The following is a 26,450-nucleotide window of genomic DNA, read 5'->3' as shown; positions in this document are numbered from 1 at the left end:
CACCTATCAATCTGCTAGATGGTTCCCAGGGCTATTAAGTGTCTTGCAGTGAATCTCCTTTCCCATCCCCAAAATATCTCAATCATCCACTTCTTTTCTGGGTTGTAACTGACTAATTGCACCTTGAGTGTCCCCAGGAACACAGAGGAAATGGAAAAAAGCATAGTGCCTTGGAGTCCCATCTCTAGTATCCTTTGCATGTAAACTTGTTCCAACTCTAGACGTGCCAGTTAGATGAGTTAAATACAGTTCTGCTCTGAAAATGGAATCATATTAATTGTGTCTGACTCGAGATCAAATCTACACAGCTGTCAAGTAAAGAGATGGCTTTCCTACCAGCCCTGCACACTCCCCCGTGCTCTCTCTCTGGCTCACTCTTCATCAGCAACTATTCTACAATGGGATGCTACCGGGGTGAAAGTAATTTAAGGACTTACTGGTACTCTCGAGTTCTGAGCAGGGGGCGTGGCCTCGACAGGAAGAGGCTTGGCCTCAATCGGAAGAGACAGGGCCTTTAAATACTGGGGCCCTTTAAATCAAGATTTAAAGGCTCCGGCTGTGCCTGGGAGCCCCGGGGCCTTTAAATCACCCCCGGAGCTACCAGCTGCAGAGGTGGCTGGGAGCCCCGGGGCTTAGGGGCAATTTAAAGGGCCCCAGGCTCTGGCTGTCGCTACTGCAGCAGAGCTCCAGGGCCTTTAAATCACGGCTGGAGCCCTGCCACCACTACCCCAGGGGCTCCGGCAACGGGGCTTGGGCAACGCTTTAAAGGGCAAGGGGTTCCAGCCGCTGCGGGGAGCCCTGGGCCCTTTAAAGCGCCCCCCCCCCCCCGAGACCTGTGGCCGGAGCCCCTGGGGTAGTGGTGTCAAGGCTCCGGCAGCGCTTTAAAGGGCCCAGGGCTCCAGCCACTGCGGAGAGCCCTGGGCCCTTTAAAGCTCTAGCCTGGGGAAGCTGGTCCAGTCCGGCATGGCGTACTGGCTCTTGCTGGTACACCGGACCAGACCGGCTTACTTTCACCTCTGGATGCTACTGAAATAACAATTTGGGTGGTGCAAGAGCCAGACTAGATTCCAGCTCCCACTCTCAGAGCTGGGCTGGCTTTGGAGCACTCATAGTAGTAAAATGGAGTAATCACTTGTAGTGTGTTAAGACTTCTGGCTCTGAATGCCCCCAGGGAGAAAGCTTATTGAGTAAGGCGGGGCTGTTTTGACGCATCCCTTTTCAGGGTAGAAATGCCCTGTAAATTACATTTCAATGGACTTCTTTTCAAGGCTTCTGCTTCCATTTCCAAATGTCATCTGCAACAAATGAAGTTTAACACCCTGATTTTCAGTCTTCATCACTCAGTTCCTTCCTCCCCCTCTTTTTGAAAGCATATGAAACTCTTAGAGCATGCCTACATAGGACAGTTATTCCAGTAGTGGTAGAGTGTGAATTTAAACCACTGTAGCTATCCCAGTGTAACTCCTTATGTGGACACTCTTATTCTGGCAGGAGTGCCTTTTCTGTTTTAATTTGTTGCTTTGGAAGGGGTTTAAACTAAACTGAAACAAAAGCCACTAACATTCCAGAATAGGTATGATCACATGGGGGAGTTATTCCAGTATAACTACAGCAGGTCATTATCGCAGTATGATTATACCAGTATAGTTAGAAGTCCCCTGTCAAGCCTTTAGGTAGCAATAAAGTGATAAACAAAGCTGTTTGGCTAGAAAGAGAGCATTACCTGTGCTGTTCTTGCTTCAGACCTGGTTCCCCCCCCCCCGCCCCCCCGCCACATGTTTCTTGTGAGAACCTCCTGCAAAGTTGGACCCATGCTCTGTTTCCTGTGTTGAGAGTCCAGTCCCTTTGTAGCACTGATTCCTGCGCTGTTCTGGAATTCTCCAGACCCCAGTGAGCTGGGATACTTGCTATAGAACTTGTTAGGCCAAGGTCAACGGGGTGAGTTTGGGCTCTTCTGAAATGCATCTTATTTGGGGAGAAAATTCAGTGAAAGGGGAGAGTGAGGGATGAGCCAGCATGGTGGTCCTGAGGTTCTGGGAAACTGCTGCTAATGATCCTGGGAAGTCTCAAGGAAAAGGGTGCTAAAAGCACACAGAGATGCTGCTCTTTAGAGATTGTTGATAGTGATCCCCAGTGCTTAGAGCCCTTTCCATCTACGAACCTCAGCACACTTTGCAAAAACTCATCCCATAGCCTCTGGGTGGCAGGTGGGAATTGCTTCCATTTTATGAAGGGGGAAACTGAGGCAGAGAGTGTCTTGCCTACAGTCACACACGATCTGTGGCAAAGCCAGGACGAGGACCCAACTGTGATGGGTTCAGTCACAGAGACCCCCTTGGGACTGTCACCTGACATGCTGAAACTACCTCTGAGCCTGTTTTCCCTGCCAGCTTGGGACTCCAGAACCCTGTCTGGTTGAGCCAGACACGCTACTCCACTACAACACAAACCCAGGGTATGAACCATGCCTCCAAAGCTGCAGACTTTAACCAAAACTGCTCAGCAGGTTTCCTATCTCCAGCACCGAGACACCCAGCTCCCAATGGGATCCAAACCCCAAATAAATACGTTTTACTCTGTATAAAGCTTATACGGGGTAAACTCATAAATTGTCTGCCCTCTATAACACTGATAGAGAGAGATGCACAAGCTGTTTGCTCCCCCAGATATGAATCACTTACTCTGGGTTTAATAATAAACAAAGTGATTTTAAATATAAAAAGTAGGATTTAAGTGTTTTCAAGAAATAACAGACAGAACAAAGTAAGTTACCAAGAAAAATAAAACAAAACACGCAAGTCTAAGCCTAATACATTTAAGAAACTGATTACAGGAAAATCTCACCTTCAGAGATGTTCCAATAAGCTTCTTTCACAGAGTAGACTCCTTCTTAGTCTGGGCCCAATCCTTTTCCCTGGTACAGTTCTTGTTACTTCCAACTCAGGTGGTAACTAGGGGATTTCTCATGATTAGCAACCCCTTTGTTCTGTTCCACCCCCTTTTATAGCTTTGGCACAAAGCGGGAATCCTTTGTCTCTCTTTGGGTTTCCACCCTTCCTTCTAAATGAAAAAGCACCACGTTTAAGATGGATTCCAGTGTTGTGACATGTTCATATGTCCTGTGAGACTTCATTACTCACTATCTGGCACCAATGTATACAGGAAGGCTTACAAGTAAACAGCCATTTACAACCAATTGCCCTAGTTAATGGGAGCCATCAAGATTCCAAGCCACCATTAATGGCCCACACTTTGTATAGTTACAATAGTACTTCAAAGTAATACTTCATATTTCTAGTTTTAGATACAAGAATGATACATTCATACAAATAGGATGAACACACTCAGTAGATTATAAGCTTTGTAATGATACCTTACAAGAGACCTTTTGCTTGAAGCATATTCCATACAAATATCTAGATGAGTTGATGTACCTCCTGGGCGACCTCTGCATATCCCTGGTTGAGAACCACTGGCCTAGAGGAACCACTGTAGCTCACGAAAGCTTATGCTCAAATAAATTTGTTAGTATCTAAGGTGCCACAAGTCCTCCTTTTCTTTTTGCGGATACAGACTAACACGGCTGCTACTCTGAAACATTCTATACATGATACTCACATTCCAAGCATATTTTCATAAAGCATATGGAATGCAACGTCACACCAGCTCTCCTGGTTCTCAGGCCTGTGTCCTCACCATGCATCCTTCACTCCAATGTCATGCCTTGCTGTTAGCGTGTAGGCCCTATAGCATGCTCCTGATGATGACTCTACAGCATGGTGCTCTTCGTGTGTGTGTGTGTGTGTGTGTTTGACTGAATTCGGACCTTTTGGAGTCACTTTCCTAGCTCTCTGGCTGTTAAATGTGAAAAGTAAATGTTGCAGAATTCAGTATCTGCATATTGCCCTTCGAGAGCATTGTTAGGTGACAGGCTGAGACATGGCTTCATTAGGGAACTTGTATTCTCTTGTATCCTTTGTTAGAATTACTCTTGTCTGCCCATCTCTGCTTTGTTCAAACACTTCTAAAGCAAGAAGTAGGATTCAATTTGTCATTGTTGTTGCTGGAGAAAATCTGTGTCTTAGAGACTGACAAGATAGCCATGCAAGGGCCTTAAAACACCATGCTTTGGGCTGTGCATCTTCATGTTTTAAATCTCAAAAAGAGAGGGGCGCTTTTTGCTTACGTGGCTTTCTGTCTGTGAGCCCTGCCCTGCTCTCTTTCCTCTAGGCCAGTGGTTCTCAATTAGGGGTATGCAGAGGTCTTCCAGGAGGTACATCAACTCATCTAGATATTTGCCTAGTTTTACAAGCTACATAAAAAGCACTAGTAAAGTCAGCACAAACTAAAATTTCATACAATGACTTGTTTATACTGCTCTATATAATATCCACTGAAATGTAACTACAATATTTATATTCCAATTGATTTATTTTATAATGATATGGTGAAAATGAGAAAGTCCGCAATTTTTCAGCAATAGTGGGGTGGGACACTTATATTTTTGTCTGATTTTGTACGCCTGTAGTTTTTAAGTGAGGTGAAACTTGGGGTATGCAAGACAAATCAGACTCCTGAAAGAGGTACCATAGTCTGGAAAGGTTGAGAGCCATTGGTCTGGGCCACACCTTCAACCTGATAGTTACGTGAAGTTGCGGAGGACATATTATGGTAGGTGTTGCCCCTTTGATTACCTGATCTCTCTGCCCTGCTCACCTTGTGATGGCAAAATTACAGCTCTGGCTGCTGCCACCAGCCAAGTTCCCCTCATGCCCCTTGTACATTAGCCCATTCACATCCATTCTTCTTCTTTCTAGCCCACGTCAATGCTCTCACGTGTCATTTTTGCATCTGGAGATGTACTTGTAGAGCAGTTAATTGTTTAACAGGTTTTTTAAAAGCTCCTAGCTTCAAAACTCATTCAGCGGGTTTGCATTTCCATCTAGCACACGCGGGTACTGAGGTGGTAACAGAGGTGGGGTGATGGGAGGTGAGCACCACCTCAATGCAGCATTGAGAAAGATTTCGCTAGAAATCTGTGGTAGCCTCACAAATAAATGTTTGATGCCTGTCTCTCCTGTGCTCTGGTGTTGATAAGTAGCAGGACAGAAACCATAGTGAAATGTCTGAATTACAAAGTAAAACACACTGAGTTTGCAGGAATTTTTAGCCGAGACTAGCTGCTTTCTCTTCATGCCAGGACATAAATGGGGTCCTCCTTTCTAGCAGCTGAAAGCCTTAAGAGTTTGTACAAACACAAAACAACAGTGTCATCCCAGTAGGGTAGTCAGACCTCTTTGAGCAGGGGGTTGGACTAGATGACCTCCTGAGGTCCCTTCCAACCCTGATATTCTATGAAACCTTGCTGTCTTGCTGTGGGGGAGCTACATGGTTGCACACACACCACATGGAAAACCTGCTAGAGCCACTCGTGCTGCTTCCTGGGTCCCAACAAACCCTGTCTGTGATAAACCTCTAGGGAGATCAGGGACACCAAAGGCACAGGCAGACCTTCTGTTGAGAGACCCCCATTGCTGGGGTGAGTCTAGTCCCAGGGACAGGTGCTCCCTTTGTCTTTAGTTAGTTTCCATACGTTACAATAGCAGCTGCAGCGGTGTAGTGGCAGCTTCAGAAATCAGGAATCACCTGGTAGAGAACGGACTGGGCAAATGTCCCATTTTGGATAAGGTCCCACCAGCGGGATGTTTCTCCAGATCGCCTGGCTTGGTGCGGGAGTCGCATGAGAACAATCTCCTGCACTGGGGTAGCACCCAGCGGGGGGCATGGCAGTAGATACATTTTGAAGGGATTCTGACTTTTTGGTCCTCGCCGCTTCCTGCGGCTGGGTCTGGTATCAATATGCAGGTGATGCCCAGGACCTGCTACTGGAGGCCCAGATGAACTTGTTTTCAGGATCTTAGTTGAAAGAAAAAGTTAGTCTCGCTGCATCCCCTTGGGCGGCCTGTGTGGTTTGCTCATGAGGCCACAGGCCAATGTACAAACAACTTCAGTTTAAAAAAAAAAAAATCTAAGAGTTGTTCCATTGGCTTCTGTTTTTCAGTGGAGGGAGCCGTCTCCTCCTGGTAATTACAGCCTCTTATCTGCGGTGCACTTCCCCAAAGCTGGATTGAATGGTGCTTGACATATTACCAGTCAGTTTGACATACTTCCGTTGTCCTGCAATACAGAACTGCTTTGGGGAGTGCCAGTGTAAATGGTTCTGTTTACTTAGATTCCTTCCTTCCCTGTAGGTCTGTAAGGAGACCACACAAGCTGTGTGAAACTCTGCAGGGAAAGTGTTTTTATTCCTCTTGTCACTAGGTCTCTGGAGATGTTCTTACTCCCTTCACACTCTGTAAGATGATGCACTTAAAATAACCCAGGTACTAGATAAGACTGGTCTCCCCCATCCCATCAGGAGGCCCCTCCTGATTCACAGCAGCCCTTTGGCTTGTGCTCCCAGTGAATGTAACTTAAGCCTTGGATGGCAAACTCCCAAACAACCCTTTCTGCAGCATGGCTGCTTCCCCAAAGCAAAAGCTGTGGCTTTTTTTTCCCCCCTGCTGATGGTAACTTTGGAGCGCACATTGCCTCAGTTACAAAATCAAAGGGCTCTGCGGAGCATTGAGCTGAGCTGTGGCTGAAGAGTCTTGTGCTGAGCAGCTGTAGTAGATTCTGTTCTTCTGGTCTAGCTTTTACAGTCGATTAAGTAAGCGTGGCCCATTAGCGCGGTAGCTCTAACTAAATTTGCAGTCACAAGAGCACATGGTGACCATCTGTAAGTCCGTTTTGACACTCTGCCACATGCTCTGTGCAGCTGGCAAATGTTTAGAAAACCACAGCTCTGCCTGGTTGTGGAATGAGGCCCCTCGTGCTGTAATGCTTCAAGTGACACTTTCAGATAGATAAAGTAAGGACTAGAATCACAGAATATCAGGGTTGGAAGGGAACCTCAGGAGGTCATCTAATCCTACCCCCTGCTCAAAGCAGGACCAATCCCCAATTTTGCCCCAGATCCCTAAATGGCCCCCTCAAGGATTGAACTCACAAATTTGGGTTTAGCAGGCCCATGCTCAAACCACTGAGCTATCCCTCCTGCCGTGAGCTATCCCGCTACTCCTGGTGCAGCATCGAAGGGTTGTCTACACGGGGAAGAAACCCTCAGGACCTGGGGTGCACTACCTGCTCTACACTCACTCCCTGTGTGGGGACACTAATGGCGCATTGAGTGTCTTTGCACTGTTGCTTTGGCTATTTCCGTAGAGTCCGTTTAACCTCTCTGTCTTTTCCCCCCACCAGCACGTGGATGGCAGCTTCTCTGTGAAGCCTTTAAAACAGAAGCAGATTGTAAGTATATGGTCCCTGTTTATATCATTTATAGAAAAAAAATGTGCTGGGCCAAGATGTTTGCTGCCATCCCAGAGATGCCCCCATGTGCCCAAAGGGCAGCTGCATTGGCAGATTGCCAGAAGCCCACGGGTTGCACCTAATTTGTCTAGATTGAGGAGCAGATGGGAGCCTTCCTCTTCTTTATTGTGGAGATAGGGCCTGTGCAACCAAAAGGTGCCAGCATTGCGCCGTGGGACTTGTAATGTCACGGGTAGCACCTTTTGTATTGGCTTGAGTGGTGCATTGTGTTTAGATCAACATCTGTCATTCTGTGCTCCTGGATCTCCATAGCCGATTGAGGCATATCAAAATGGTAAGTGCCTTAGAAATATCTACCGTCCTGATGTCTTCACTAAGCTCTATCAACATCAGTTTGAGGTCTGTCTGAATTGCATCGTTGCTGGATATGTTGGGCAGCACAAACGCCACTTGCTCAGAATCTACTCTTTGCCCCTTCAGCTCTGTGTTCTATGATAGAGGCTCTAGAAGTCTAACTGGGTGGACCATTTTTTGGCCACCCCAGTGTTAGCCACCTCCTCACAACTGTTAGCTCTTTTCCTTGCACATCTGCGTGCCTTAGCTAATTGCAGGGATCTCTGTACTTGTTTTCTCCCTGCACAATGTGTCAAGTCTCCTTATTCGCTGAGAAAAGGAACGTCTTTTGCTGGTGATATCCTAGGAGCAGCTGGGGTGACGGGAGCAGTCCAAGGAGATCTAAATGGAGGGTGCTTGGTCCACAGGCAGCTAAAAGGAAACCTGGGAGCAACTGCAAGAAAGCAGAGATAGAAGAGCTGTTAACTCACCTGGTCCATCTTCCTGCCAGCGCAGAGGGACTTGAGAGAGCTGGCTTGGATGTTGCCTAGCGAGAATGAGCGACACTGAAGCCATCATAATTCCAAGCAGAGTTGAAGGGAATATCCTGAGAGCTGGGAGACTCACAAGACATCGAGGTTCCCAAGGAATTCAGACTTTGGAGGAGAAGTTTGACGCTATTTCTCTGCCAGGAATAAGGTGAGGTGGCTTGGGGGCACCTGCAGTGCAAGGCCTTGAAGAAGATGCAGCACACAGATGTTCAGCTGAGGTAACAGAAGACTAAAGAGTGAGCGGTGGTGAATGCACTGGCTATTCAATCCAGAAGCAGACTGGGCATGTGCAGTTTCCACTCATGCCCAGGAGTGTGCCCTTGTTGGAAGACTATTCTAAACTGGTTATATGATGGTGGCCCCTCCCCTTGTGGGAATTTGGCTGAGTTCACCGTGACATTGAGCTGGTGATCTCAACAGATCTGCTCAGCAGGGAGGAATTAGTCCAGCAGATCTCATGCTGAGGATCGGAAGCACCAGTAGTGTGGAGTTTAAAAAGAGCAGCAGGTTATTTACAGTTAGACTCCTTTGCAGCATAGCAACAGGATTGATAGCATGGCAAAAACCCAGCCTGATCATCTTCCCCTTCTCCCTCATGTCTCCATTGGCAGCCTTGCTTCCCTTCCCATGGCCAAAGCTTGCAGTATTGGTGTCAAGTCTGAGATTTCATTTTCTCTTCCCATCCAGGCCCTTCCTAAATCCTGCTGTTGTGTTCTCTGCATTTTGGAAACTCATTCCTTCCTTTCTATCCCACTACCAAATTCATCTATTCTGTGGCACCCTGACCGATGACCACCTGGCCTTTATGATGTGTATTGCGGTTGTGCCTAGGAGCTAAGGTCATGGCCCAGGACCCCATTGTGTTAAGCACTGAACAAAGACTTCTGCACCCACCCGTTTCTCTCCTCTCCCCTGTTCCAGTCCACCCACAGAACAACTACCCATCTCTTCCTTTCCCCTCACCTTAATCATGTCTCCCTCTTTTTTGCACCTTACTCAGCTCTCCCTAAGACTTTGGGTGCTGGGGCTTGCACTTCCCTGGCAGACGTGTGCCTTATTTCTAATGTGGATATTCAGTTTTTGAATAAAGCTGCATTTTCCCTGAGCTGCTTTAGAGAGAGCATTGCCTGTTAGAGTGCTTTGTCCTGATGGGCTGATAGAACTCAGTGGGTGGGGGAGGTTTAAAAACTATGCCTCTCTGTAGCTTTTAGGTAGTGCTTTTTGGTGGAAAAAAATAGCAAGATAAAAAGCCCCTAAAACGTGAGATGATGTGTTGCCTTGGTTTGATGTGAATGTCATTAATAAGTTGCCGTTGTGGTTGGTCTTTAAGAGTGGACTCTGTCTTTGATCTTTGATAATCATAATACTTAACGTCTTAGAGACTAACCAATTTATTTGAGCATAAGCTTTCGTGAGCTACAGCTCACTTCATCGGATGCATCCGATGAAGTGAGCTGTAGCTCACGAAAGCTTATGCTCAGATAAATTGGTTAGTCTCTAAGGTACCACAAGTACTCCTTTTCTTTTTGCGAATACAGACTAATACGGCTGTTACTCTGAAACCTGTCAATACTTAACATGGGACATCTTCCCAGCACTGTGCAAACAGTAACTTAGTTTGCTTGCCTGTTTCTACAGCCAGTGATCTGGCTAGTGATCTAATTTCTGCACTGGTCATTTGTTCTCAGTAAATACTGTTATTACTGGGGCGCATCTGATGCAGCTGGCTGGGCTGTTGTCTTTATTCACTAACTGCATCGTCTCTGGGCTGGGTTGGCTCCCACTTGCGTCTACAAGACTTGCACAAAGGATGAAATCTATCATAGTCCTTCTTTAATCTAGCTATGTCAAATTTTGCTTTAGGCTGAAACTGGGGGGGGGAGGCAAGGCTTGCTATGGAAACTGGGTTACTCAGGGAATTGGAATGGGATATGGAACCTGACACTTCTGTTGATCCACAGCAAGGGGAGCAGCCGCATAACCTGGAAGGGCCACCTGTCTGGGGGAGAGGGGAACTCCATCTGACTCATTTCAATCCCATATCCAAAGGTTGCCAACAAAGGGGCGCAAATAGGGTACAGAAAAATATAGGCTCCACACTAGGAAACTTGGCAAAAACAAAAGGCAGTTAGACTATGGCTACTTTGAAACAGCTGTTCTCAATAAACTTTTGACTCTGGAACTGATCTTGGAAACTTGTTGTCATATAAGGCTCCTCTACTGTCCATATCAGAGCTGGTCTGTTTTGCCTCTGTAGCTGCAGCCAGCAGGGAGTTAGTGGCTTAGACATTTACTGCTGGGGAAGATGGGCTGAAAGTGGTATCTTCTTGACTTCGGCCTGGTCTATACTAAAGTTAGGTTGACCCAGCTACATCCCTCGGGGTGTGAAAATCCATACCCCTGAGTGATATAGTTAAGCCGACCTACCCCATGGTGTAGACAGCGATTGGTCAACAGAATAATTCTTCCATCGACCTAACTATCCCCTGTCAGGGAGGTGGATTACCTATGCTGATGGGAGAACCCCTTCTGTTGATCTAGGTAATGTCTACAGCAGTACAGTTGCAGAGTTTCAAGTGTAGATGAGTCCTTAAAAGAGCTTTCCACAGTCAAAGCAGTGTGAAAAGTGTCTCAAGTCCTGCTGTGGGACATCTACACAGCAAGAGTTGCTCGCTCCAGTTCAAGCTGCTGTAAACGTACTCATCTAAGAACTCAAGCAGTGGGGAAAAGCATTCATCTGCAGTAGGCCACAGAGAGGAATGAATTGCGGATGTTCACCATAGCTCATACTCTTCTCTAGGCCATTGGGGATTCAGAGAGTTTAAAGTCAGAAAGGATCATTAGATCATCTAGTGTGACATCCTGTGTATCATAGGCCACCAACACCACCCACTTATCCCTGCACTGAGCCCAATAACTTGTGTTTGGCTAAAGCATATCTTCCAGCAAGGCAGTCGGCATTGATCTGAAGACATCAGGAGATGGAGAATCCACCATTTCCCTTGGTCATTTGTTTCAAAGGTCAATCACCTGCATTCTTAAAAACATGTGCCTTATTTCTCATTGAATATGTCAGGCTTCAGCTTTGAGCCGCTGGGTCTTGTTCTGCCGTTCTCTGCTAGATTCAAGAGCCCTTCCATATCCGGTATTTTCTCCCCATGAAGATACTTAGACTCTGTAACAAAGTCACCTCTCAGTCTCCTTTTGGATAAACAAAACAGATTGAGCTCTGTATGCCTCTCACTGTAAGGCATTTTTTTCTGTTCTCAAATCATTGTACACCCTGGCCAGTTTTTCAACATTCTTTTTAAAATACAGAGACCAGAACTGGGCACAGTATTCCAGCATCGGTCTCACCAGTGCCATACACAGAGTTAAAATCACCTCCTGCTTGTACTCACTGCTCCCCTGTCTACACATCCAAGGATCACATTAGCTCTTTTTGCTACAACTTCGCACTGGGTGTTCGTGTTCAATTGCTTGTCCACTCTGACCCCTAAATCCTGACCCCTAAATTTCAGTGTTCCTGCTTTCCAGAGTACAGTCCCCCATTCAGAAGGTCTGGCCTGCATTCCTCTTTGCTAGATGTCTCCCTTTGCCTTTAGCTATATTAAAACTCAGTCTCCGCTCCGGTCGTGGAGCTCCCATCGATAGGTTTAAGATACGGAGCAAGAGAATTCAGCCCAGAAAACTAACTGACGTGTGTAAAGTAAGGCCCAGAAAGGGATTATCCCCAACGGTCGTTGTTCTGAATTTGAGAACTCCCAGGCAGTGTAGAGCAGAATGCCATCTTGGAGGCTGCCCTGTGGCTGTGAAGGAGCAGAGCACAGTGAAATCAGCAGTGTCTCCTCTTCAGGGTTGGTTGTGTGTGTGTGTGTGTGTTTGTTTGTTTGTTTTTAAATCAGGAAGAAATGTTGCATTCACAAGCTCACAAAACCAGCCTGTTCTTCTTGCCAAGTTTGCTGATGGTAAAGTATTGGCCCACATGGCAATGATCTATTCAAATAAATGCTGGTTACTGCATGGACTTGCATTACATGTGCACGGCTCTCCCTTAGTACTTTAGCCTGCTGAAATGGAGAGCTGTTTCCTTTTAACTGGCCGCCAGCACAGTTCTCAGCTTACCACAATATGGGAGCCCACTCCTGCTATGAAATAGTGTGTATTTGTCTGTCTCTCTTTGCTGACACAGTTCTCTGCCTTCCTAATTGTCTCTTCCTCCTCAGCTCATAAAATCTAGGAGCTAAACAGTCCCACCCATAATGTTCCCAGGTTTTTAAAATAGACCTGTAAGCTGTTCCTACAAGAACACAGAGTTCTGCAGAAATTAACATGGATTAGTCTGCTCCCCGTGTGTGTAGAATGAGCTGAAAAGTAGTGGAGTGAAGTGTGTGTATATCATTGTCAACTTTTCTCATACCATCATTAGACTTCTTTCCTTCCCTCCCTACCACTGTAACCACCTGTTACTCCCTGAGATCTTCTGGGTACCCAGTGCTGTAAGCCCTTTGGCTAATGATCTGAGCTGAGTTTCTCTTGGCTAGATGGGGTGTAGTGCACTAATTAATACCTAAAGGTCTCTCTAGCAGGAGTTGCATTCTACCTTGTCGGAGAGGTGGATTTCGCCGTCGACTGAGCCTCATATATTTCTAACTGGCATGTGATCCTACATTCTATTTTAGAGATCTTTCAATAAAGGGAACACATCACCCTGGTTAGATTCCAGTGCCCACGCTGCCATCCGTCGGCACCCTCGGAGCTGACCCCCTCTGTACATCTTGATTACCCAAGGAGTCAGGAGGATGGAACAAGGCCCTCTTTGAAATGTCCAGCTATAAACGCTCTGCTCCCACACAATAATTGTAAAACTTCCCAGCCTGTAGCTTAGAGGCACTGCAGAGAATTTCACTCCAGAGTCCAACCACTGACCTCATTGCCTTGAAATGCAGCCCCAGCATGGATGTAGGCTCCATGCTGAGTTCAGTGGGGAGACACTGGAATTAAGCTGCTGGTTCATGAGTCAGAGCATTTTAAACTGGCAAGCAGGATGGATATGATTAGGCTTGGCCTGTGTCATCTGTGTGTGCTGCTTTCTTCAGCACTGAAGCTCTTAGTCACAGACACAGCCCTTCAAACAACCAAGTTCTTGTTATTGGCTGGAGGTGGAAAACTCAACTGGCCGACTGGTGGGAGAGTTCGAGCATCTGATTCCAGGTGGCTTCGCAGAGTAGTGGCAAAGGGTCAGTTTTGGATATGCAGTAAAACGTTTCCATGTCCCATCTTCAGGATGTCACTCTGGGCAGTACTGAGGGTCTCCCCACCATTTCGCCCACTCCCTGGGCTTTTCACAGGGTGGATCCAGGAGAGATTTGCTTTTTGGTGGAGCTCACTGTATAGCATCTGCAACAAAGCGCAGTGATCAATGGTTGTGTCCGTTACCAGGGTGCTTCCATGCGTAGAAGGCTCAGGTGAGATTAGCACTGCACCTGCCAGTGTGGCTGCCCCAGCTGTCCTCTGTAAAAGCACCTACTGGCAAGTCCCCGGTCTGCTCTGAACACTGAGCCCTTCTTCCTCTCTTCAGTTTTCAGTGTCTTCCCCCTCATCCCTTTCCTGGAACAGAGACGAAAAGATCCTCTGCACCCTCTTACCCCATCTGTCTCGTGATGCAGCGGCAGACCCGCACCCTGCCACATCTCCCCAGTGTGGGAAACCATAACCTAAGAAGCCTTCCCGCAGTGGGAACTGAACCTGTGACCTAGTTACTACATGCACACGCGCTCTAGGCCAAGGCATCACCGCACTAGCTGCTGACCCTGCTCCTCCATGGCTTTTCATGTGGAGGGGCACTGCGTTGGGCACACGGCAAGGCCAAAGGTTCATAGCAGCTGCAGTACAGTCCATACCCAGTTACGATTTGCCAGCTGTGCCTCTTTGCACTTGCACGTGCCATCCCAGTAATTATCCATGTACTGTCCTAAAGGGGAGACACCCCAAGGGCTCGAGCACTTTTGTAGGTAAATTCACTGCGCTCACCTAGCGCTCTCCCAGGAGCCTGACTCTCTGAAGTAGCTTTCTCATACAGAACCGTTTCTCCGGCTCTGTTGACTCGTGGGTATCTGCAAGCAGAACACCACATGCTGGTAACAAGTGCTGGGGAAACTTGGCTGCCACAGTGCAGAAGCAAGGTCTGCTGCTGCTGCGTTTGTCCAGCCTTTCTTATATGGAACTGAGCAGGGGGGTCTGAAGTTCAGCATGGACATCCATGATTAAAGCTAAGCCACCAAGAAGGGCCTGATCCTGAGAGGGGCCAGGTCCTGCAGCGCCCGTTGAAGCCAGCGGAAGTTGCAGGCACCTGTTGCAGGCCTGCTATGAGCCAAGTGCAGTATTATCAGTTGTTTGATGTAACCCCTGTTCTGTCCCTGCCCCTCAGCCAGTTCTGAAGCTGGGGCAACGGAAGCTCCCTAAAAGCGGAGGGGGTCGCTGACGCCGGAACCATGGCCCTGCCCCAAAGGCCCTGCCCTCACCCCGCCTCCACTCGCTCCTCTCCCCCTTCACATCACTTGCACTCACCGCCAGTAATGGCCTCCTGGCCCCTCCTTTTCCGGTGCCCCTGTCTGAAGCCCGCTCCTCAGCGTGAAGGTGAAGGGAGGGGCTCTGCTGGGCCATGGCTCATCCAGGCTCCTTTGCTATGTTTGTGTAGATCAGCTCCCCTTCAGCACTGCACGGGCAGTGCTACACCCCCTAGGCCAGGGGAGGGCAAACTATGGCCCGTGGGCCGGATCTGTCCCATCAGGGCTTTCAGTCCGGCCTGCGGGATTGCCAGACCCATGGCGCAGTGGGTCGAAGGCAGGATCTCTGCCTGCTGTGGCTCCATGCTACTCCCGGAAGCGGCCAGCACCACGTTCCTGTGGCCCCTGGGGCAGAGGGCTCCGTGCACTGCCCCCCACAGCTCCCATTGTCCGGGAATGGGGATCTGCAGCCAATGGGAGTTTTGGGGGTGGTACCCATAGACAAGGGCAGCATGTGGAGGAGCCGCCTGCTTCACCCTACCCCCAGGAGCCACTGCCAGACATGCTGGCCGCTTCCGGGTGTGGCGCAGGGCCAGGGCAGGCAGGGAGCCTGCCTTAGCCCCCTGCGCACCACTGCCACCCTGGACCTGCTCGAGGTAAGCAGTGCCAGGCCGGAGCCTGCACCCCGAACCCATTTGCCCTGAGCCCCCTGCCGCACCCCTCCTGCACCCCAACCTCCTGCCCTGAGCCCCTTCCTGCACACCGCACCCCCTCCTGCACCCCAACCCCCTGCCCTGAGCCCCTTCCTGCACACCGCACCCCCTCCTGCACCCCAACACCCTGCCCCAGCCCTACATTCATGGTCCTGCATACAATTTCCCCACCCAGGTGTGGCCCTCGAGCCAAAAAGTTTGCTCACCCCTGCCCTAGGCTGTGGCGCGGGTCTGGCAGCCCATTCTCTCCCTTGTTGCAGGTGAAGTGACTAAAATGGAATAAATGCAAATAGAGCAGCCATGACTCCTAGGCTAAGTGAAGTCCCTTTCTTTCCTAGGTGGATCGGGTGAGTTACCTGCTTCAGGAGATCTATGGCATCGAGAATAAAAACAACCAGGAGACAAAGGTACTGGTCATGTTGCCTTACTGCTAATTATGGCAGTCCAGGCCCTTCTGTTGTGATGCCACAGTCAGTGGTGAATTTGTCCCCTTCGGTTTTGTTTGGCAGCCTGAGGATGGGCTCTGTGCCTGATGTTCACAGGAGCTAGAGGGAGTGAGGCACCAGCTGCTGTTGGGTTTCCGTGGGCACCTCTCTCCATAGCCCATACCAATAACGGTCCATCACGAGAAGAGCCGTGCCAGGCTCAGCTACTGCGCGCTCTGTCTCTGGTGCCCTGCACAGGCTGCTTCCCAGCCCAGAAAAGTCTTCCTTTTCCTCCCCTGTAAATGGGTCCTTGATCCCACCCCCCACCGCACTCCCTGAGATCACTCCTTGCAACTGACTGGTCGGTTAGCACAGGGCAGGCTGAGGAGAGCTCTCTGCATCCCTGAGGTTTGCGACTGTAGCGGTGCTGTTAGTGTGTGCAGGTTGGCTCCTCATTGCCAGGGGTTAACATTCCCCTTGTGCTGGGTCTGCCGCTGCAGTGCATCCCTTGGACGTGGCCATGTGTTGGAATGGACTGCTGTTCTCTCCATGTCCCTGCAGCCGTGGAGGAGTTGACTCTGAGTAGTCTCACTAGTGCCAAAGGGATTATATGGAAACCGCTTCAACTACAAACGTAATCAGCTCCTTCTTGAGAAGACAAGCCTGGGATTTGATCCTGGGTTCTTATTTATTGCATGGCCTTGGGCACGTCATTTAACTTCTCTGAGTCTCAGTTTACCCCTCTGTAATGCTGACCTTCCCAGCTCAGTGGGCAGGGGGGAGAGGCTGAGAGTATTCATCTGTGATGTGCTCTGCAGATGAGAAGCATGGTGAGTGCTGGGTGTTGGCCTCTACAAATTTGACTGCTTTTGGGAGTGCTGTACTCGATTCCCCAGTGCTGTGCTTGCGGGAGGAAGTGATGTTAGGAAGGGAACAGAACAGGGGAAGCCCCACCCCTTCTCCCCCAGCCTTTTCCCAGGCCTGTGCTAACAATCTATGCCCTCTGTGTGGCTGCTCCACCAGGTAGCCCGTGGGGAGGCGGGGAACTCTTTTCAAATCCTATTACCTGGTCCCCTTAGAGACTCCTCTTTGCACTCCTGCTGTCTTCTGACCAGCCGTCGGACCCAGCTCTTTCAGACAGAGAGCCCTGTCAGTGCAAGACTTCGGGCTGTTTGTCGTTCAGTTCCAGTACAGTGAGCAGCCAGTGTGAAAAGGAGAGAGGAAGGACCTCCTTGCGCAACACGCAGGAGCCCTGAAATTGATCAAGAGTGCACACTATGTCCGCAGGCAGCTTCCAGCTGCTCACTAGTGTGGTCAGCAGGTTGGCTCGCTCATCTGGCAGGAGCAGATGCTGTGTCGTCTTGTTTACGTCTAGGTCGCCCCACAGTGCGGCGTGCGTCCCAGCGTGCGTCAGCAAAGGGAACTCACACGAAAGGACGAGCATGTCTGTGCACATCACTGAGGTCACTAATGGTTGGGCCCTTCCCCAACAATTGCGACTGCTCCAGGTTCAGCAAGTGTTGCTGATGGGGGGGAGCAGGGTCCACTGCACTGGAAGGATTCCTCTCTCCTCCCCCCCCCACCCCTGGCTTCAGTAGAGGGAGCTGCTGTGACTGGGAGCAAGTTCCTCTTTGTAGCGACTGCTGCATTTGACTGTCAGCTGCAGTCGCAGGGCTTTGTTTAATGAAAGCCGTATAATCGAGCCCAGAGTGTGGCAGTGTTACACCAAGGGGGATGGAGGGGTCTTCCCTCTCCCACCCTAGGTATCTCACTTCGAAGAAGGCCACAAACTCCCTGCCGCAGCCTGTGTCCCTGGGGCTACTTAGAAGCCCTCAGAGCCCTTGAGGCTCTGTATTGAGGCCCTGGAGGGTGACTGTTCACAAGTGTTGGGTTCTGAATGGACAGTGTTCCCTGAGCTGCACCCAGAACTTTGAAATTAACGTGCGTGAATCAGCAGGAGGAGATGGTAGGTGTCACCACCTCTCTCCGCTGCTGCCCCAGGCAGGGCCGGCTCTACCTTTTTGACCGCTCCAAGCAGCGATGGAAAATGCTGCCGAAGGGGGAAGCGGAGGAGCTGCCTCTGGCATGCCGCCTAAAGCTGCCGCAGTGCCACCCTTTCCCGTTTGCCGCCCCAGGCACCTGCTTACTAGGCAGGTGCCTAGAGCCGGCCCTGGCCCCAGGGCAGATCTGGTTTGAGCTGTGGGCAGCTGCTGCCCTTCTCTCCTGCTGCTCAGCAGCTCCCCTGCTGGTTGCCTGTTCTGTTGCAGGGGAAGAAGGCTGGACAGGAGCATTGTGATCGTCGAGGGCGATCCTTCTGTAGAACACAGCCCAGAGACCTGCCCCAAGATCCTTCCTAGAGCAAATGTTTTTCTAAATATCCAGTCTTGGTTTTAAAAGTTGCTAGTGATCCACTACAACCCTTGGTAAATTGTTGCAGTGGTTAAAAAATGTGTAATGTGTTAGACCTTTCTCTGCTAGACTGAAGAGCCCATTATCAAATATTCGTTCCCTGTGTAGATACTCGTAGACTGTGATCGTCACCCCTTAACTTTCTCTTTAAGTTAAATAGATTGAGCTCCTTGAGCATGGATTGCAGCCTCTTTACCTTTTGAGCCATATTTCACCTTTGAGCTGCAAGGACCTCATTGGATTGCAGTGTCCCTTTCCTTCCCCGCAAAGCACCTGTATTCACGTGGCACTGCCTCTCCTCTCATAACAGCCTTCCGATGATGAGAACAGTGACAACAGCAACGAGTGCGTGGTGTGCCTGTCCGACCTGAGAGACACCCTCATCTTGCCCTGCAGGCACCTGTGCTTGTGCAATTCCTGTGCAGACACCCTGCGCTACCAGGCCAACAACTGCCCCATCTGTAGGCTGCGTGAGTACACTCAGGAGAGGGTGCAGGTCTCACTGCCATCCGTTGGGTAGCTGCAGTCTCCCCATTCGGGTGCAAAAGCCCTAACCTCTCTGGGCAGGGGTGGCTTTACTGACCAGCAGCATAAGTGACTGGTTGGTGCCCTGGGATTATGGGTGGGGCAGAAACCTGTAGTCTGATTCTCTCCCCTCCTGCTCAGCCAGTGGGACCAGAACGGGAGGCAAAGTCTAGATGGACTATAGCCTGCTTAGCTTCCTCCGACCAGTGTCCCAGCAGTGTGTATCTTCGTCTTCCTTTCAGTCCACTCACCCTGTGTGTCAAGCTAGCAGCCCCATCTGGGAGAGGAAAAGGGTGTGTCTTTTATGTAAGCACCACCGTTTTTCCTGAAGCAAACTGGCTCCGGTCACTCCAGAGGGTTGATGCTAACTCATTGGCATTCTATTAAATGAATGGAGCTCTTGCGAGTCAGCAGTCTGTTTGGCTTCTACCACCAGCCTGCTTTACGTCCAGCATTTGGAGGTGTTAAATCCTTTCCATATCCCCTAATTCAGGGCCTATTCATTCAAAAAATGAATGCCTGATGCAGAGCAGAGTAACTGCAGCCCTGTCTCCAGCTCAGTGCCCTGTTAATATTTCAGCAGTTACTAGGAATAGGACAGCAAATTGGATTAGGTCACAAGCATGACCCCATGCTGGGAGCTAATCAGACAGGTTTGGAGGTTGCAAGTTGGGCCTTGGCTCTGATGAGCTTTTCCAGGCATGATAGTTTTTTCTGAGCCTCGGGAGGGCCTATTGTGGACGCAAGCTCATTTAATTGTAACATGTTTAATTGCAAGCTCGTTTAAGTGTCTCTGGGGCTAGGTGGCTAACCTTGCACTAAACAGCTCAGTGTTATAATTTGAAAGGGCCTGAAGCAGCTGGCTTTCCCTGCTTGTTTGTTGGCCACCCGAAAGCCATGTGATCAGCCTGAATCAAACCATGGTATCAGATGTATTGAACCTATCCCATACTCGCCTACGTCTTCAATTACCGCCCCATATCCCCAGTATCCTTCACCTCCAAATTCCTCAAACATGTATTTACAGCTGTTGCCTTGAGTTCCTCTCCCCCTGCTCCATCCTGGATCCCCTCCAGTCTGTCCCCCGCTCACTGTTTTGGACTGTAAGATCTTTGGGACAAGGCCTGTCTTGGTGTGCATTTGCGGAGTGCCCAGCATACTGGGAAGCTGATCCTGCTTGGGGCTTCTGGGAGCTACTGCAATATAAATATTTAAGTGTCCCCGACTGCTTCAGAAGATGGTGTTCTCTCTGGTGCTCGTAAATGCACCAAATACTACTCCTGGGGAAATTCTATGCCAAAAAGTTAAAAATTCTGCAACAAAAAAATTAAAATTCTGCAAAATGCTGAATATTTTATTTGTCAAAATAACACAGTATAATCACACCAGTTTCAATTATTTTTGGTCATTTATTTCAAAATACCTGTCAGCAAGTATGTCTGTAACAATACGGACAACAGAAAAGATTCAGGAAATGTTTTTTGACAAATAGATTCCTTAGTAGGCATATTAATACAGAACTCTGAGTAATAATTCATTTAAACTGCAATACAGAACCGTATTTCCCACACCGCCAGAAACAGTGCAAAGGCTGGGGGAGAGTCAGGGGTAATGGAGGAGCTGAGGGGGAGGGAAATAATTGCTGGGAAAAGACCAGAGAAGTGCTGGGGGGGGAGGGGAGAAGCTTTATAGGTCCTTAATTGAAAGGATGGAGATATTTAAATCTTCAACAGAGACTTTTAAATGGTCCTACTAGACATTATTTTTCCTTGTCATTCCTTGGGTTTCACTTCCTTGATACTTGTGATATCACCTTAGTTCTCTAGTCCTCCATAAGAACAACCATACTGGGTCAGACCAAAGATCCATGTAGCCCAGTATCCTGTCTTCCAACAGTGGCCAATGCCAGGTGCCTCAGAGGGAATGAACAGAGCAGGGAATCAAGGGATCCATAGAGTACACCAAGAAAAAGAACCCTCCCACCTCAAAAGTAACCTCTCTTTAAATAGAAAACTCTTATGCTTTTGCTCTTTACATAACAAAAATAATGTGATGAAGCCACAAAGGCACAGTTGGGTCCCAAATAACCATGTTAACTAAATACTTGCACCCGCACACAGCCAGGCTTCATATACACTGCTGGTTTCTGGTATCTTTTAAGACTTAGAATGTAGTGTGCACCATAGAGCGCTCTCAAAACTCCTCTGTTCTAGACACCACAGAAACCCTTTCAGGCATTCTTTATGCATAAAAAAGCAAACAAAGAAAACCCCCATTTGTTTCCAGATCACCATTAAAAAGGATAGCTGGGTCTTCAGAAGATCCTGTGGAAAGAACAGTATCTGATCATGTAACTAAAGATTATATCATAATGCATATGTATTGGAGGGGGAGGGGGGCAAATTAAGGTTGTACGGACAGGAAATGCCAGATGTCAGGCTAACTTATGAGTGCTTCACTGTACAATCTTAACATTCTTTTTAACACAGTCTTTTATATCATTTTCTTTTTTTAAAAAAAGCTTACTGAAAAAACTGATGCCCTCATGTGGAACCATGTTGACCCTCACATGGGTCACCAGCTAGTTTGGGACCTCTGCCACTTGAGCTGAGTAATTGGTAGTAATAGAAGGCTGTTATCTTCCTTGTGAATTGACCACTAGAGGGAGATGAAACCTGCTGGCAGAGCGTGTCTATTTGCTGACAGTGGAGGAATGTAGAGACTCAGGAGTAGACAGAAGTGGGGGGAAAGGATAAGAACTGGGTTGGGGGGGGAAGACACACACTGCGGGGAGACAGGCTGAAGTGTGTGGGTTTTTGTTTTTTTTAATAACTACTAGATAAAATAAGTGATTGGGCACATGTATGTTCCAGTGCAGGGATACGGGTGCTCAGTGTGTTCAAGTCAAAGGCTTTTGCCAGCAGACCACTAGGTGGCACATGTCCTCCTCCTCTCCTTGTGCAGTGAGCCAAGGCCATGAAAGGGGCATGTCTGCCACCACCTCCTCTGTTCCTTAGCATGGACAGGCACAAAAGCTGCTTACTCTAACTAGGAAAAGGTATTGTGAGGGACAGATATCTAGTTTGTACCTCCTCCCCCACTAAAGGAAAAAAGCAGAGGGATTTTTGCCTAAAAGTGCACTGTGGTGGTGGTGGGTTTGCCTTGGAACTGAACCTGCACATGAGATGATGGATTCTGAATCCACAAGGAATGCCCCTCCAGCTGCCCGCATCTCGGAATGCAAGTCAAGAGAAAAACAGTGTTCTTCCTCTCACTGTCGGCCGCCTCAAAGCACCCAAAGCATTCCGATGCTGAAAAGCGCTTGAAATCTTAGTCTTCATCGAGCAAGCCTTCCAGTAAGTCCTTCAGTGCCGGTTCGAGGCATCGTAAACATAAGCATTCACCAGCTCCATCAGACTCCAGTTCCTCCAGGACCATTGAGTCCCATGCCTTTATCTTTACTGGGCCCCTCTTCACCTGTACAGACAATCCAGACCACCTTGGCAATGCTGGATCCACCAATGATCGAGTCAGTGCCTCTGACTCCTTTAGCCTTCCTATCTGCAAGAGATCTTGGGTGTCTCCTTTTACTGGCCTTTCCACGACTGGAACACCCAGCTCTGGTATTGAGCACCACAGGGTCTTCGGCATTCTCAGCACTATGCGCACCACTGGGCCTGTCCGTACTGTTGACACACCCGGCACCATCCACACAGAGACATCTGGTGTGGTAGACGTTGCCAGTATTTTCAGCGTATCCGGGACCATCGATGAAGTCAGCTTTCCCAGAGCGATAATTAAAACCGAAGCCTTTGTCATCACTGACAAAGTCGACTTCAAAACTGCCAACACCCATTACCTCATCAGCATTCAAACCTCCTTATCCCATGCTATATATGGACTACAGGGCCCATCTCTCTCAAGACCCCCCTGAGCCCTGACAGGAATGCTCCCTCTGTTCCTTGGGGAGTTACACATTCCCTCTTCAGACTCGGAACTCTGTTACCATCCTGACCTTTCAGATCACCTCATAGACATCATAACAGGGGCACAGATTCTAAGGACTATGACTCGTCTTTTTTCAAGGAAGCCCCAAGATGGTGACCTCCACTGTGGGAGGCTCCAACTGTGGAGTTCCCCTCTCTTGGCCATACTGGTCGTGGCCCATTCCAAGGGAGCTGAGACCTCCTTCAGAATCTCAGACCAGCCGGGGTCCCCTTCTCCAGTCCAAGAAGCCTTTCATAAGGCTCCTCTGACTGTCCCCTATTGAGGAGGATGAGATACTCAAGTAACCCCTGGATGTCCCTCCACGCACTTCGTCATCTCCAGACAAGGCTGTCACCCGCAGAGTCACCTCCAGAGGACTTCAAGGTTGTCCAGGACCTAATGAGAAGAGTGGCCTCTTCTTTAGGAGTGCAGGTGAAGCTGGTTCAAGAAAATCTGCAGTCTCCTTGATGCTGCACAAACACTTGCTACGGGAAACGTGGTCCTTCCCATTGAAGAAGCCCTGCTTGAGACCAGAGAAAAACCTTGGGCAGACCCCAGTTTCTATTCCACCTGCAGCCAAAAGACTGGAAAGATGCTGCCAGGCTCCTCAAATGGATTCTGATTGTTATCAGTTATCACACTCTCTGATGTGTCTCCAACTCACTGGTGGTTATGGCCGCCAGTGAGCATTCACACCTGTCTCATCTCAAAGCCAAGCTTAAAGACAGGTTGCTCAAGAGACTGGCTATATATGGCAGGAAAACTCACTCTACAGTTGAGGGTGGCTAACCGTCAAGTTCTCCTGTCCAAATATAATTGTATTAATTTTACAGCTTTAGCCAGACTACCAGAGAAGACTAGGGAACAGTTTATGGCTCTGAAGGGCACCTCACAGCAAAAACATCCCTCCATGCAGCTACTGATGCAACTGTTACAGCCTTGTGATCCGTGGCCACTGTCCTTGCCATGAGATGTTCCCCGTGGCTCCAGGTGTATGGAATTCCAAAGGAGCTGCAATCTGGGATTTGCCGTTTGAGCGGTCTGAATTGTTCTCTCAAAAGACTGACGTTGTCATGTGCACCCTGAAAAACTCCTGGACAACTGAGCTCAATAGGGGTGTACACCCCAATCAAAGAGGAAACAGTTTAGACCTCTGCCCTCACAGATCACATTTCCAGCAGAGATTTCCGGACTCTTAAGAGACAATCTAGGCCTTCTCGATGGCACCAGACGGCTTTGTCTCCATCAGGCCCTTCTCACTAGACATCAACAGCTTCTTAACAGTCACTTGGACAGCATACCAGGCTCTCCATGTATCCCAGCTTTTGGAAGATGCCTATTGCACTTTTAACAGTGCTTGGAACTCAAATAACGACAGACCAGTGGGTGCTCAGCAATGTGAAGAGGAATGTGTTATCCAGTCACCTACCTCCCCGCAGCCCACCTTCCCAGTCCCCTTTCAGGGACCATCTCACAAGACTGTATTACTCTAAGAAGTCCGGTCTCTTCTGCAATGGGGAGTGATAGAAAAGGCTCATTGTCACCACAGAGGGATTCTATTCCTAATTCCCCAAAACTTCCAGGAAGTTGAACTAAGAAAATCAAGTTCCAGATGTCCCCCTCGCTTCCATTACCCTACCCTGGAGAGTGGAGATTGGTATGCTGCCCTCTATGTGCAGGACACATACTCCTGGTAATACATCCAGGCCACAGGAAGCACCTTCACGTTATAGCCTGAGATACATGCAGTCAACACCCGGTGCTCCCCTTTGGCCTAGCGCGTGTATCGGCCTGCCTGCGCTGCCTAGGTGTCCAGCATGTCCCTTACCTAGACAACTGGATAGTGTGCAGTGCCTCAAGCATCCAAGTCCACAGCAGCATCCTGATCAGAGGCTCTTGTCTAGTCCTGAAACTGAATTTGGACCAAGTTACAGACAACGCAGCTCAAACTCCCCGTAACCTCTGGCTTCACGCTGCCCTGCTAGCCGCTGAGTGCAACAGGGAAACTGACTAATCCCTGGGTTGTCTTTAAGCACAAGCAAGCGGTATCAGTTGCAAGCCTGGTGTATTCTTAGACTCCCTTTAACCTAAGTCTGAGCAAAGTGACAAAATTAGAGCTTTCCAGAGAGTGAGTTGGGGCCAGAAATGAGATGGAGGCAGGGTGAATTGATGTAAATCGCCCCATGGACAGCCAAATCATCAATTTGAATCAACTTTTCCAGTTGTACTTCAGTTATTTCTACAGAAAGGTGCCTTGTCATTGGTTGATATAACCATTTAAACATGTTGATTTACAACTAAATAGAGCCTTTACGCTAGATTTAGGACATCTTTTTGCTACCTAGGACAGTACACTATAACTACATACATTTATTTAAGCAATTACATAGCTTAATATTTTCAAATTCTTATTAATTGTATATTTTTAGTATGTTAGAAAATGGTGAATAATATATTGCTTATTTACTAGGTAATTAACTTTTTTCTTGTAATTTGTGTTAAGCTGCAATAGGATAGTAACTGGAATTTAATTAAACACACACAACAGCACATAAAATTGATTTTTTATTAAATAAAATAAGGCCTTAATACAGTGCATTAGCTAATGTGCCATATTTATAAAGCTTGACCTCAAAAGTTAGCTGTGTTCCCTGGATTCTTTACATCAATAAAGCAGCCTTTATCTCACAGTTTTTGATAGAGGCTCATGGATTCAGTATATTTATTTTTTATTTAAATGTTTTAAAAAATTATAGTAAGTTTAGACCTTAACATATTTTGGGTTAAATTCAGATTTCATTTTAATCAGGTTTCTTTTTAAAAAGAAAACTGTGTATTTTAAATAGCAACCCTTGATTTCTAGTGGTGAAAAAAAATCTATTTTTTTCCCTCAAAAGAACCCATTGATTTGTCTGGGCAGAGGCTGCTCTAGGGTAGTGACATGGAGGCCAACGTGAGCCTGTGAATGAAACAAGGAGGCCTGAGTTTAATCACCTTGTCCCTTTGTATGGGATGGGCCTGGACCCGTTTCAGACCATCTCAGAGTCTTGTTCATTGGGGGATTTCAGTGCATCTGATGTGCCTCCTAGCCCTAACGTGTTAACAAGTCATCGTTTAACTCCCCCCATTACCAGAAAATTAATGCCACATTAACACAGTGGCCAACTCCTCACCCCCACCCTGGCCTGGAGCAACAAATCTGAGGCTGAGAAACAATAGAGGGAGCTGTGTCTCCCGCCCCCAGCGCGGCAGAGCAGTCACAGAGAGCTGCTGACGGTCTCCTTGGCATTCTGTGTGCAAATCTGTCAGAGCCTGGCCTGCTTTTCTTTCTCCTTCCCACTTCTCAGGGAGTAGCCCCAGGCCTGGCCCCATCCCCACACCTCCCAGCACTAGTGCAGCATCCTATGCACCAGGGAGTCTTCCTGAGCCATAGCTGGGGTCCCTGCCTGTCTGAGGGCCTTTGCAGTGCTGCCCCACGGTGCCCGAGCCTGGCGACTGCATGTTGGCCCTGGGCCTGCATTGGGGATTGCCACAGTGTACCAACTCCTGGCCTCCCACCATGCGTCAGCCCCTCTCCTCCCTGCGGGTCGCTGGCTGGGGGCAGGCTGACACGGCTGGCTGCAGATGTAG

At 48.5% G+C, this 26,450-nt stretch overlaps 1 protein-coding gene across 6 annotated transcripts in view; it reads left to right on the top strand.

Moving 5' to 3' along the window:
* The window catches only part of MGRN1 (mahogunin ring finger 1), a 106,215-nt gene that overhangs the window by 67,540 nt on the left and 12,225 nt on the right, over positions 1 to 26,450 (top strand). For all 6 annotated transcript variants that reach the window (XM_073362742.1, XM_073362743.1, XM_073362744.1 and 3 more), the window contains 3 exons: positions 7,300 to 7,347; positions 15,813 to 15,881; positions 18,619 to 18,778. In XM_073362742.1, the coding sequence (XP_073218843.1) occupies positions 7,300 to 7,347; positions 15,813 to 15,881; positions 18,619 to 18,778 (277 nt within the window). The remainder of the gene's footprint in view (positions 1 to 7,299; positions 7,348 to 15,812; positions 15,882 to 18,618; positions 18,779 to 26,450) is intronic.

Source organism: Lepidochelys kempii, chromosome 10, assembly GCF_965140265.1.
Source record: "Lepidochelys kempii isolate rLepKem1 chromosome 10, rLepKem1.hap2, whole genome shotgun sequence".
Classification (NCBI taxonomy): Eukaryota; Metazoa; Chordata; order Testudines; family Cheloniidae; genus Lepidochelys; species Lepidochelys kempii.
Note: the sequence above shows the minus strand (reverse complement) of the source record. Positions and strands in the feature narration are given on the sequence as shown.